Raw genomic sequence first — 14,690 nt, 5'->3', positions numbered from 1 at the left:
ATCAGGGTCCCTTCTCTTCCACAGTTCCTGCCATCTTCCAAGCCCCTTTGTTCGGTGGAGATTCCGCTGACCTTGCTGGACAATGCTGACACAGAGGGAGAGAGAGAATGATAATTAGAATGAAAGAATGAATGGGTTAGGGACCGAAAGAGAGAGAGAAAATGATGGGAGAAGGGACATTAAAGTGAGAGAATGAGGGAGAGGGAGTCAGCTGCACAAAAGGCCTTTGTCGTCTGGCAGCCATTTTGAATCTCCCTTGATCCGCCTGCCTCAATGCCTACTGCCTAGCTTTAGTAGCATCATGTCCATGCAACCTACATGTTAGCCAATAGCCACCATAATGATTTCCATTTTGCTCTCCCAAGAGCTTGTATCTATATGAGCATCAGCAACAAAAACCTCAGGACTTGGCACACATACCACACGCAAACGGGCAATCTCTCTCAGTTAGGGCTGCACACTTTCTGATACAGCTGCCAATGACATACACATGATGATTCATCATTTCAATGCATGATGAGCACACACTGAGCACACACACACACAGAGCATTCTCACACACTGTGAGACCAGCTCCAGTCCCAGGGATGCGGTGTGAATGAACAGCAGCCTGAGAGAGACCGAGCAGAGAGACAGCTGGGTATCTCTCAGCGGTGGTAAACACTCAAGCATTAGGGCTAACATTCCGTTAGCATAAGCGGAAGAGTGATGGAGTGAGCATGAATGACAACGCTCATTATATTCACCTACCCAGGTCATGTCTCTCCTTTACCTCCATGATGCCCCTGCGAGGCTGACACTGTTCATACACACACACACACACACACACACACACACACACACAGAAGAAACATGCACACACACACAAACACACTGTACAGTACATAGTACTCCCCCACTCTCCCCGCACACACAGACACACACATCTGGGATGAATGACTCATGAGTGACTCAAAATAGATCGGAATGCATGCTAATAATAATTTACCTCATTTTCCTAACACAGACATAAAGCACACACTGCAAATGCACACACTCCATCTCAACTGATCAAAACATTCAAAACCCATAGGAAAACAGACATTCTGACTCATTCTTACAGTGAGTCATCCTATCTCTTTATTTAGCTGCTTGCTAATTATTTAAAAACATTTCATATTTCTATAGATGACATATGCAGTACAATATTGTTTGTGTGCTGCACTTTGACCAGGCATCCCAAATGCACCCTATTCTCTATACAGTGCAGTACTTTGCACTACAGTATATAGGGAATAGAGTGCCATTTGGGACATAACCAATGTTAACATTTTGCCCAAAAGCACATGCTGCTGGTTGCGTACCTCAACCTCCATAGACACTTCCACAGTCTTTTCTCAAATCCTTTACTTATAAGCCCCTCTCTCACTACCGTACCAAGCAGGGGGGTTCCCAAACTAGGGGTTGCGACCCCCCGTGGGGTCGCCTGATATGAAAATGGGGTCACGGGATAATTTCCAAAATCCTGAAAATAAATATAGAAATTCTGTCTCAGTTGCACGTGAAACATTCACACAGTGAATGGGTAGGCTCGCTACTCTATAAAACCACACACTATTGCAGAGACGTTGATATTACCGGCCTCAAACTGACATGATGAATACAGTGTGTGGGGAGGCAGAGGCACAGGAACTCACATCAATATCTTTGTCAGGTAACACTGTTAAACAAAGAATTTATGCTATTGCTAGCCTCAAGAGGGAACTCTGACTGATCGACTCAGAAAACTCTCCAAATGGACGTTAGCTGTGAGGGCTGAGATGCCCCATGCATTGACTGTTGTTCACTATAGATGTCAGGAGATGCTATTCGTGTTGCCACGTTGTTCTGTCTCATGATTCCCAAGCATGAAACGTCTTAGGGATGTTCAGTGTGCAGCGGGGCTATATTGGCGAAAAACAGATTCCGTATGGGATTGAATGGTGGGCTTTTGCACAGATGAGGCTCCGTCGTTGGTGGGATGCCGGGCAAAGCCTCTTCACTCTAGTTATGAATGTGTCTCCCTCTGCCATATAGAGGCATTGTTTCCGCCGAGAGCAAATGGCAGGAAAAGAGCTGAGCACAGAACTCGGAGATACACTGCAGCAGGTAACTTTGATTGTAAACTACATCAAACCACATCCACTGCGCACACCTGTTCACTAAACTATGTGGAGAAATGAGATCTGATCATCACATTGTTCTATTTCACACCAAGGCTTGGTGGTTATCGAGGGGGAGTGTTGGAAAGATTTTTCGCATTGAGAGAGGAACTGTTGTCATTCACTATGGATGTAAAAAAAAAAAAAACAGAACAGCATCAGTAAGTGTCCCACACGAGTGATGACTGCTCACCTCCAATGCTTGGAAGAGCACGTTGGGACCTACTTCCCAATCCGTTTGACTGTGATCCTGACTCAGATGACATGCCGGTAAGTGAAATCGAACAGCTGATCGAGCTGTCATGTGACCTAATGCTACAGACAACACATTCACTATGGAGGGGGGTCACTATGGAGGGGTTTTGGTTCCTGATGTAACAGTATAACTTCAGACCGTCCACTCGCCCATACCCGGGCGCGAACCAGGGACCCTCTGCACACATCAACAACAGTCACCCTCGAAGCATCGTTACCCATCGCTCCACAAAAGCCGTGGCCCTTGCAGAGCAAGGGGAACCACTACTTCAAGGTCTCAGAGCAAGTGACGTCACCGATTGAAACGCTATTTAGCGCGCACCACCGCTAACTAGCTAGCCGTTTCACATCCGTTACACTCACCCCCCTTTTGACCTCCTCCTTTTCCACAGCAACCAGTGATCCGGGTCAACAGCATCAATGTAACAGTATAACTTTAGACCGTCCCCTCGCCCATACCCGGGCGCGAACCAGGGACCCTCTGCACACATCAACAACAGTCACCCTCGAAGCATCGTTACCCATCACTCCACAAAAGCCGTGGCCCTTGCAGAGCAAGGGGAACCACTACTTCAAGGTCTCAGAGCAAGTGACGTCCCCGATTGAAACGCTATTTAGCGTGCACCACCGCTAACTAAGCTAGCCGTTTCACATCCGTAACACTGACTCAAAGGGAATACCCTGCCGTCGCCCTCTGAGCATTAATGTTGCGTTCAAAACAACTGGGAACTCCTAAATGGGAACTCGGAAATCTCTGACTCCTGACTTAAGTGTGTTCAAGACAACTGGAAACTCGCGAAACAAGCTCCAACTGAGAAAAATTGTTTTGAATGGTCGTTAAACTCGGAATTCAAACTCAGGAACTGGCCTCTTTCTAGAGCTCTGACATTCCAACCTGAAGATCACTGACGTCATGAATTAAAAATATATATATATTTTTACCCCCAACTTCATGGTATCCAATTGTTAGTAGTTACTGTCTTGTCTCATTGCTACAACTCCCATATGGACTCGGGAGAGATGAAGGTCGAGAGCCATGCATCCTCTGAAACACAACACAACCAAGCCGCACTGCTTCTTAACACAGCAAGCATCCAACTTGGAAGCCAGCCGCACCAATGTGTCGGAGGAAACACCGTACACCTAGCAACCTGGTCAGCATGCACTGCGCCCGGCCCACGACAGGTGTCGCTAGTGCGCGATGAGACAAGGATTTCCCTACCGGCCAAACCCTCCCTAACCCAGACAACGCTGGGCCAATTGTGCGTCGTCCCATGGACCTCCCGGTCACGGCCAGCTGCGACAGAGCCTGGGCTCGAACCCAGAGTCTCTGGTAGCACAGCTAGCGCTGCGATGCAGTGCCTTAGACCACTGCGCCATCCGGGAGGCTTGATGTCATGATTTGACCTCATATTTTTCAGAGTTCCCAGTTGTCTTGAAATCAAATCAAATCCAATTGTATTTGTCATATACACATGGTTAGCAGGTGTTAATGCGAGTGTAGCGAAATGCTTGTGCTTCTAGTTCCGCAATACAGTAATATCCAACGAGTAATCTAACCTAACTATTTCACAACAATTACCTTATATACACACAAGTGTAAAGGAATGAATAAGAATATGCACATATAAATATATATGAATGAGTGATGGTATAGAACGGCATAGGCAAGATGCAGTAGATGGTATAGAGTACAGTATATACATATGAGATGAGTAATGTAGGGTATGTAAACATATAAAAGTGGCATTGTTTAAAGTGGCTAGTGATACATTTATTACATCAATTTTTCCATTATTAAAATGGCTGGAGTTGAGTCAGTATGTTAGTGAGGGCCGTTAAACAGTCTGATGGCCTTGAGATAGAAGCTGTGTTTCAGTCTCTCGGTCCCTGCTTTGATGCACCTGTACTGACCTCGCCTTCTGGATGATAGCGGGGTGAACAGGCAGTGGCTCAGGTGGTTGTTGTCCTTAATGATCTTTTTGGCCTTCCTGTGACATCGGGTGGTGTAGGTGTCCTGGAGGGCAGGTAGTTTGCCCCCAGTGATGCGTTGTGCAGACCTCACTACCCTCTGGAGAGCCTTGCGGTTGTGTGCGGAGCAGTTGCCGTACCTGGCGGTGATACAGCCCGACTGGATGCTCTCGATTGTGCATCTGTAAACGTTTGTGAGTGTTTTTGGTGGCAAGTCGAATTTCTTCAGCCTCCTGAGGTTGAAGAAGCACTGCTGCACCTTCTTCACAACGCTGTCTGTGTGGTTGGACCATTTCAGTTTGTCCATGATGTGTACGCCGAGGAACTTAAAACTTACTACCCTCTCCACTACTGTCCCATCGATGTGGATAGAGGGGTGCTCCCTCTGCTGTTTCCTGAAGTCCACGATCATCTCCTTAGTTTTGTTGATGTTGAGTGTGAGGTTATTTTCCTGACACCACACTCCGAGGGCCCTCACCTCCTCCCTGTAGGCCGTCTCGTCGTTGTTGGTAATCAAGCCTACTACTGTAGTGTCGTCTGCAAACTTGATGATTGAGTTGGAGGCGTGCACAGCCACGCAGTCATGGGTGAACAGGGAGTATAGGAGAGGACTGAGAACACACCCTTGTGGGGCCCCAGTGTGGAGCCCCAGTGTGGAGCAATCAGCGGGGTGGAGATGTTGTTACCTACCCTCACCACCTGGGGGCGGCCCGTCAGGAAGTCCAGGACCCAGTTGCACAGGGCGGGGTTGAAACCCAGGGTCTCGAGCTTGATGACGAGTTTGGAGGGTACTATGGTGTTAAATGCTGAGTTGTACTCGATGAACAGCATTCTCACATAGGTATTCCTCTTGTACAGATAGGTTAGGGCAGTGTGCAGTGTGATTGTGATTGTGTCGTCTGTGGACCTAAGCAAATTATAGTGGGTCTAGGGTGTCAGGTAGGGTGGAAGTGATATGGTCCTTGACTTGTCTCTCAAAGCACTTCATGATGACGGAAGTGAGTGCTACGGGGCGGTAGTCATTTAGCTCAGTTACCTTAGCTGTCTTGGGAACAGGAACCATGGTGGCGCTCTTGAAGCATGTGGGGGCAGCAGACTGGGATAAGGATTGATTGAATATGTCCGTAAACACACCAGCCAGCTGGTCTGCGCATGCTCTGAGGACGCGGCTGGGGATGTCGCCTGGGCCTGCAGCCTTGCGAGGGTTGACACATTTAAATGTTTTGCTCACATCGGCTGCAGCGAAGGAGAGCCCACAGGTTTTGGTAGCAGGCCGTGTCATGGCACTGTATTGTCCTCAAAGCGGGCAAAGAAGTTGTTTAGTCTGTCTGGGAGCAAGACATCCTGGTCCGCGACGGGGCTGGTTTTCCTTTTATAGTCCGTGATTGACTGTAGACCCTGCCACATACCTCTCGTGTCTGAGCTGTTGAATTGTGACTCTACTTTGTCTCTATACTGACGCTTAGCTTGTTTGATTGCCTTGCAGAGGGAATAGCTACACTGTTTGTATTCGGTCATGTTTCCGGTCATCTTGCCCTGATTAAAAGCAGTGGTTCGCGCTTTCAGTTTTGCGCGAATGCTGCCATCAATCCACGGTTTCTGGTTTGGGAATGTTTTAATAGACGCTGTGGGTACAACATCAACGATGCACTTGCTAAGAAACCCACTCACCTAATCAGCGTATTCATCAATGTTGTTGTTTGCCGCAATGCGGAACATCTCCCAGTCCACGTGATCGAAGCAATCTTGAAGCGTGGAATCCGATTGGTCAGACCAGCGTTGAACAGACCTGAGCGCGGGAGCTTCCTGTTTTAGTTTCTGTCTATAGGCTGGAAGCAACAAAATGGAGTCGTGGTCAGCTTTTCTGAAAGGAGGGTTGGGGAGGGCCTTATATGCGTCGCGGAAGTTAGAATAACAATGATCTAGGGTTTTTGCCAGCCCTGGTTGCGCAATCGATATGCTGATAGACTTTAGGGAGCCTTGTTTTCAGATTAGCCTTGTTAAAATCCCCAGCTACAATGAATGCAGCCTCAGGATATGTGGTTTCCAGTTTACATAGAGTCAAATGAAGTTCGTTCAGGTCCATCGATGTGTCTGCTTGGGGGGGATATATGCGGCTGGGATTATAATCGAAGAGATTTCTCTAGGTAGATAATGCGGTCGGCATTTGATTGTGAGGAATTCTAAGTCAGGTGAACAGAAGGACTTCTATAGAGTTCCTGTATGTTGTTATGATCACACCACGTCTCGTTAATCATAAGGCTTACACCCCCGCCCTTCTTCTTTACCAGAAAGATGCTTGTTTCTGTCTGCGCGAATCGTGAAGAAACCAGCTGGCTGTACCGATTCCGATAGTGTGTCTCGAGTAAGCCATGTTTCCGTTTCCGTGAAAGCACCATAAAACTCATGGTAGGCTACCCTTTGCCAGCTCCTATCTGTAGGATGCTGGATTCAGTGCTCTCATCGGCATTAAAACCAAATATCGACCCAGGTTGGATGTGACAGTAGAGATGAGGTGCGCACTGTCAACCACACCCCATGACTTTGGGAAGCTCTGACACGCCATGCATCAAGCACACCTATCTCATTAGTGGTGGTGAGAGAAGAGACATTATGTCAGAATAATTTGCAGTAAGGCGGTCATGTTTAACAGAGGACGCATGACTAGACCTTCGCCTCCCGAGCCCGTTGGGAGTTGCAGCGATGAGACATGATCAAAAAAAGGGGTAAAACATTTTTGGGAAATTAAAATGGTCTTTTTTTTCACGTCGCAATCATTTTCTAATATCATAATGGGGTCGTGGGCCAAAAAAGTTTGGGAACCCCTGACCTAGCAACTCGGACTGTTTTTAGAAAATAAGGTTATTATTTAGCAACTCGGACCATATTAGAAACTAGGGTTAGTATTCATCAAACTCTGACCATTTTAGAAACTAGGGTTAGTATTCAGGAGGGATAGAAGGAATCATGGAAATTAGGACTTAATATATGGACAAGGTTCCCGTTGATGTTCCTGGAGCTAATTAACACTAGAAGCACAACACACAGAGCCACAGTATGGACTATTTTAAGTACGGAAGTGACTCTTTTAGATGTATAAGCTATTCACAACATGCAGTAACGTGTTTAGCATGTACTTTACAGTATGTTTACTGCCTGAAAGGTTACATGACAGAGTGTAAAGCCTAGATCTCAAATCATTTCAGTTGAGTGAGCCACAGCATATCACCTTCAACCATTTCAGTGTGTATTTTTCATTTTAAATTAGTTAACTTTCCCAGAGGAGGGGGGATTATAAACAGATTATGTTGGTCAGTTAGTCTGTATTCAATTTTAGGCCCTGTACACTATTCCTATAATGATGGTGGAACAGGTCGTGGTTTTGCTGTAAGGACTTGTACTGCCACCTGCTGGCATTTATATGTTATTGCTGTGCTTATACAATGATTCCATTAAGTATTTTTGTCAATTATCTGAAAATGTTTATTTATTAGGTACACCCATCTAGTTCCTCCAGAACAGCCTGAATTCTTCAGGTCATGGAAATGTTGCTCAATTGATATCAAGGGACCTAACTTGTGCCAGGAAAACATTCCCTACACCATTACACCACCACCACCAGGCAGTTTGCCTGTTTTGCTTTTGCCTGTTTTGCTTTCGCCAAATCCTGACTCTGCCGTCAGCAGGACGCAACAGGACCCGAGATTCGTTGCACCAGGCAATGTTTTTCCACTCCTCAATTGTCCAGTGTTGGTGATCGCGTGCCCACTGGGGCCGCTTCTTCTTGTTTTGGCTGATAGGAGTTGCAATAGACCATCCGTGACAAGGACCGACGAGTTGTGCGTTCCGAGATGCCGTTCTGCATACCACTGTTGCCGTTATTTGCCTGTTACCATTCTTATTCGACCTCTTGTCAACGAGCTGTTTTTGCCCACAGGACTGCCGCTGACTATGTTTTTTGTTTGTCGCACCATTCTCGGTAAACAATGAGAATGTCATGTGTGAAAAGACCATGAGGACGGCCGTTTCTGAGATACTGGAACCGGTGCACCTGGCACCGACGATCATACCACATTCAAAGTCGTTTAGGTCACTGGTTTTGCCCATTCTAACATTGAATCAAACAGTAACTGAATGCCTTGATGCTTGTCTGCCTGCTTTATATAGCAAGCCACGGCCAGGTGACTCACTCAGGTCCTCTGGCACTGGCCTTTTAACTGTCCCAAAGCCTAGGACCAAGAGGCATGGAGAGGCAGCCTTTAGTTATTATGCCCCCAGCTGAAACTGGACATATTTAAAATGTTCATCTTAAAACACATTTTTAGCTTTGCTTTTCCTTAGAGTGCTTTTTAGTTGTTCCGTTTTGTCATTCTTTAGTTTTTTGATTTTGTGTTTGTTGTGTAGTAAATATTTCAGCTTTTATTTTCATTGTTTTTTTTGTTTTTTTTTCTGTAAAGCACATTGCCTTGCATTCCAAGTCTGAAATGTGCCGTATAAATAAAGCTTGATCTGGTTTGAATATGATTTGTCTGTAGGAGCGAACCATTTTCGTGAATGGGCAGAGATGGGCAGATTGTCGTCACCTGGAACGCATTCCATATTATGGCGAGAACAGCTAAAATATGAAGAGAATTGTATTAGGTACAATTTGGTGTTATTCACACTGTACAGAAATATAAACGCAACATGCAACAATTTCAAAGATTTTACTGAGTTCATATAAGGAAATAAGTCAATTTAAATAAATGTATTAGGCCCTAATCTATGGATGTCATATGACTGGGAATACAAATGTCTGGGAATCTGTTGGTCACAGATACCTTAAAAGAAAAGGTTGGGGTGTGGATCAGAAAACCAGTCAGTATCTATCTGGTGTGACCACCATTTGCCTCATGCAGCGCGACACATCTCCTTCGCATCGACGTTATCAGGCTGTTGATTGTGGTCTGTGGAATGTTGGCCCACTCCTCTTCAATGGCTGTGAAAAAACTGCACATTTTAGAGTGGCCTTTTATTGTCCCCAGCACAAGGTGTACCTGTGTTACGATCATGTTGTTTAATCAGCTTCTTGATATGCCACACCTGTCAGGTGGATGGATAATCTTGGCAAAGGAGAAATGCTCCCTAACAGGGATGTAAACACATTTTTGCACAGAATTGAAGAAAAATAAGCGTTTTCTGCATATGGAACATTTCTGGGATTTTTTATTTCAGGTCTTGAAACATGGGACTGACACTTTACATGGTGTTTATATATGTTTTCAAATCTTAAGTAATCATAAGACCGATAAGGACAAATCAGATCGCAGATCTAAAACTATTTTCTATTAATATAGAAAAAAAGACAGTACATTTATTTTATAACTGATACAAAATGCAATTAAAGGTCAGTTGAGATTGGTTGACATCAGTTGAGTTGAGTCAGTGTCCTCATCAGACCCTCTGTCTCTTCCGATTGGTTCCCACGGACTCAGAACGTCCTGGACAAAGGTTTGATTCCCATGTTCTCCTATACTTGGGCCTTGTCACATTTGGGACAATGGCAATGTCACTCTCCTCAACTGACCTAATAATACATTTGATTTTAAGTGCCTTTCAAGTCTCCCTAAGACACAAAAAAATATATATATACAGTACCAGTCAAAAGTGGACACACCTACTCATTCGAGGGTTTCTTGTGCAAAGCTGTCACCAAGGCAAAGTGTGGCTACTTTGAAGAATCTAAAATGAGAAATATATTTTCATTTGTTGAACACTTTCTTGGTTACTACATGATTCCATGTGTCATTTCATAGTTTCGATGTCTTCAATATTATTCTACAATGTAGAACATATAGAACAATGAAGAAAAACCCTTGAATGAGTATGTGTGTCCAAACATCTGACTGGTACTGTCTATATAAAAAATTTAAAAAACACAAGATAAAACAATAAAGAGATCAAAAGATAGACTACCTCTTCCATTTCTTCCATGATGAGCCTTCTAGTTGGAAACAGCCTGGGCTGCTAGAAGGGCCGGACTCCCTGGTCCTCTTGAAGGTGACCCATGGTGGCAACCTAGGGATCAGGAAACTGTCAGAGTCCTCTGATCCTCTCATTCTCTTGGTGAGCGGGACCCTCTGGTCCTCCGGATCTCTTACGGGAGACTCTTGGCGCTTCACGTCTAAACCATTATAATCTATGGAATGAAAGACAATACACACAATCGGTCACACTTAAAAGACAGCATTTGTCTTCAAAAACGTTCTATGTGATGATGTTTTACTAATAAATTTGGAATTTTCTACTCGCCGTTGCTCAAAGAACTGTCTGAGTGAGTGCTTTCTGGTTCTGCCTCTCTGCTTCTAAACCAGGTGACCCACGATGGAACCACCTGAGGGGCAAGTATGAGACAGATAGGTGCTCTGGTGATCTCAGGGCCTGAGCTCTGGAGAATCTCATTGTGCTCGCCCACCATGACCTCCGGGTCCACAGGGGCCGTGGCCAGGGCCACTGCCTGGTCCACCTCAGCCCTCTGGGCATGGGTCCTGGCCACTGGGACTTCAGGGACCTGATCTTGATCTGAGGATGAGGAGGGTGTGGGCTCGATGAAGAGGCCCACTTCTCTGGACTCTTCTAATGGGTCTTCTGACTCCAATTCAGATTCAAAGCCTGAATCGTAGCCCTGGTCAGGCTGATAGTTGGAGTCAGACTCGTAGCCATCATTATACAGATGCAGCGACATTTTAGCAATAAAAAGGTACACAGATTGTCTCAAAACGACCTGTCTTCTCAGAAGGTGAAAGTGTTTATGGGGGGAATGTTGATTCTGTTTCTAGAATGTTGTGGATTTTAGAATGTTATTGATGGTTTCCACGGCGAACAAAGCTTTCTGAAGCAGGTGATGTCATAATGGTTGGCTATGTGGCCAAGGAGAGATGGACATTCAAATTCAAACAACTTAATTGCCCCCCACCCCCAAACTTCTGTGTGGAGTGGTGCATACAATACAACACGTACAAACAATCAAAATAATGTGAAGCAATAAAGGCAATAGATGACAGGACATCATGTACAGTCGTTAGCTGGCTCCATGCCCTAGTTCAAAGTATGTTTCAACTCCAATGATTATTTGTGGTATTTGTAAACTGATTAGAGGTCTGTACAGGATTCATAACTGTATAGACAGAAGGAGTGAACAAAAGTTTGACATGAATTGCCTTTCAACAAAATCATAAGCATATAAAGACTGCATTTACACTGGCAACCCAATTCTGATCTTTTGCCCAATTTTTGGAAAAAGAGCTGATCTGTTGGGTCATAAGACCAATTAGTGGGAAATAACAGAATTGGGCTGCCTGTGTAATTTTTTTAAAATATATATATATATTTAACCTTTATTTAACCAGGTAGGCCAGTTGAGAACAAGTTCTCTTTTACAACTGCAACCTGGCCAAGATAAAGCAAAGCAGTATGACAAAAACAACAACACAGAGTTACACATAAACAAACGTACTGTCAATAACACAATATAAATATCTATGTACAGTGTGTGCAAATGTAGAAGAGTAGGGAGGTAAGGAAATAAATAGGATAGGCGAATAGGCCATAGATAGGCGAAAAAATTACAATTTAGCATTAACACTGGAGTGCAGATGATGATGTGCAAGTAGAGATACTGGGGTGCAAAAAGAACAAGAGGATAAATAACAATATGGGGATGAGGTAGTTGGGTGGGCTATTTACAGATTGGCTGTGTACGGGTACAGTGATCGGTAAGCTGCTCTGACAGCTGATGCTTAAAGTTAGTGAGGGAGATGTAACTCCAGCTTCAATGATTTTTGCAATTCGTTCCTGTCATTGGCAGCAGAGAACTGGAAGGAAAGGCGGCCAAAGTAAGTGTTGGCTTTGGGGGTGACCAGTGAAATATACCCGCTGGAGCACGTGCTACAGGTGGGTGTTGCTGTGGTGACCAGTGAGCTGAGATAAGGCGGGGCATTACCTAGCATAGACTTATAGATGACCTGGAGCCAGTGGGTTTGGCGACGAATATGTAGCGAGGCCAGCCAACGAGGGCATACAGGTCACAGTGGTGGGTAGTACATGGGGCTTTGGTGACAAAACAGATGGCACTGTGATAGACTACATCCAGTTTACTGAGTAGAGTGTTGGAGGCTATTTTGTAAGTGACATCGCCGAAGTCAAGGATCGGTAGGATAGTCAGTTTTACGAGGGTATGTTTGGCAGCATGAATGAAGGAGGCTTTGTTGCGAAATAGGAAGCCGATTCTAGATGTAATTGCAGCCATAAAGCTTAGAATATCTTGATTACAATATTTAAAATGCTCATATTTTGGTGTGTGCTAGCCTATATCTCTTTTAATGTTCTCTGTGGTTGTATTTCTTGTTTTGTCCGCAGGGCTGGAGTACTGTGTGCGTATGCAGCTAACCAGAACCTGAGCTCACAGCTCAAAGGCATGAGGAGATTGGTCAGTAGCAACCTGAGGGACCTGCAGAGTTTTACCAACGAGACGCCAACGGTACAGCTTTTTTTTTACCATAGCTGCAATGACAGTATTTCTGTAGGTGTGCACACACACAAGGCTAAGTCGAGAATGTAAGAGATGGTTAGATTAAATGTATATGGTATGCTTCTCAAAGGGGTGCGTGCGTACATACAGTAATAGGTGCGTGGGGATGTGTGAGATAGAGAGAAACTGACAGAGTAACACAATCTCAGACAACAAAAAAACAGACTCACGTGTCTCAATTTCTGTGACTTTATTCTGCTCTTCTTTTCACAGCAAGTTGATTATCTAATAGCACAATACGCCACTGCCAAGAACAAAGTCATTTCTGACTTGGATAGTAAGTACAGCGCCTGAGGCCACGTCTCCATATTGTCTCTGTTCAGTCTACTGCACAAAACTCTTTAATCTTATGGCCATATCAAGTTAACAGCATATTGAACGTTAAGCAGATACATAACAGTTGTGGTCCAATTTCATTTCAATTCTGTCGATTGAGGATGTCAACTGCAATTCCAATTCTTCTCCATTGCTTTTCTGTGAGAGAAATTGGAATTTTAACATCTATTTACGTCCTGAATTCAAATGGAATTGACCCTAGCCCGAATACATAATGATGCTATTTCCCCATCCTCAGATGTGGGTCCTCTGCTTGGAGGGAAGATTCATGAGGAATTGGGGAAAGAGGTCTGTCCTGCAATGGACGGAGCGCTCCGTATGGCTGGTGGTATGTCCTGTACTTATGATATAATTTCCTCTTTCAGACCGATGCTGTCATTGTTTTTATTCTCTACCACACTGACAATGCTGTCCTCAAATTGGACACAAGTAAGTTATGAGGATCTTTTAAGAATACCCTGAGTGTACAAAACATGATTTTATTTATTTATTACTTAACCTTTATTTAACCAGGTAAGAACCAATGAGGTTAAAAATATATATTTTGCGAGGGAGACATGCAAGAAAGCCAAACAGGGAAATAGCAGCATGTACATAAAATATTACAAAAAAATACAAATACACACAGAAGACAAAGTGTCACAAGTTGCAGATACGGTAGAAGATTCAAAATAACTGCAACTATCAAAAACAAGTTGCGTCGATCAGAGTCTTAAAACAGGCAAGGACACTAACTCCTTAACTTGAATATCTTTTGAAGCATGCGCCAGGATGAAGGGGCATTATGGGAAAAATAAGGCTTCCTCATCTCAGTTCTAGCCTTAGGAACAGACAAGAACAGCAGCGACTGTGTACAAAGACTGTATCGAGTGACTGATCTGGTCAGTAAGGAACAGAGATACAAAGGGAGTTGTCCCATCAATGCTTTGTGTACGAAGGTATACCAGGGCTTTAGCCTCCTGGTGGAGAGAATGGTCCATTGCACCATAGCATGCAATTCACAGTGATGGGTGAGTGATCTAGCATTTGTGATACATTTTAAAGCACCATGATACACAGTGTCCAGAGTTTTTAAGGTACTTGCTGAGGCCTGCATAGAGACAATATCACCATAATCCAGCACCAATATGAAAATGCTTTGAACAAGATCCTTTCTGCCTGACATTGAAGAGCAAGATTTGTTCCTAAAATAAAAATCTAATTTCAACTTCCGTTTCTTGGTCAAGTTATCAATGCAGTCAACAGTCTTCCCTATATAATTTATATACACCGTAAAAAGGATCGGACCAAAAATTGAGCCCTGGGCAACTCATTTCGTAATCCTTTCGAAACTCCGATTTCATAACCTGGCTGTGCTACACACTGTGTTCTGTCAGTAC

The 14,690-nt window shown here is 44.3% G+C and overlaps 1 protein-coding gene across 11 annotated transcripts in view; it reads left to right on the top strand.

Moving 5' to 3' along the window:
- Positions 1 to 14,690, top strand: part of LOC112256350 (prominin-1-A) — a 114,713-nt gene that overhangs the window by 62,998 nt on the left and 37,025 nt on the right. For all 11 annotated transcript variants that reach the window (XM_042325615.1, XM_042325617.1, XM_042325614.1 and 8 more), the window contains 3 exons: positions 12,804 to 12,924; positions 13,189 to 13,252; positions 13,550 to 13,639. In XM_042325615.1, the coding sequence (XP_042181549.1) occupies positions 12,804 to 12,924; positions 13,189 to 13,252; positions 13,550 to 13,639 (275 nt within the window). The remainder of the gene's footprint in view (positions 1 to 12,803; positions 12,925 to 13,188; positions 13,253 to 13,549; positions 13,640 to 14,690) is intronic.

This window comes from Oncorhynchus tshawytscha, linkage group LG08, assembly GCF_018296145.1.
Source record: "Oncorhynchus tshawytscha isolate Ot180627B linkage group LG08, Otsh_v2.0, whole genome shotgun sequence".
Taxonomy (NCBI): Eukaryota; Metazoa; Chordata; class Actinopteri; order Salmoniformes; family Salmonidae; genus Oncorhynchus; species Oncorhynchus tshawytscha.
The sequence above is the reverse complement of the archived record's forward strand: the minus strand, read 5'-3'. Positions and strand labels throughout refer to the sequence as shown.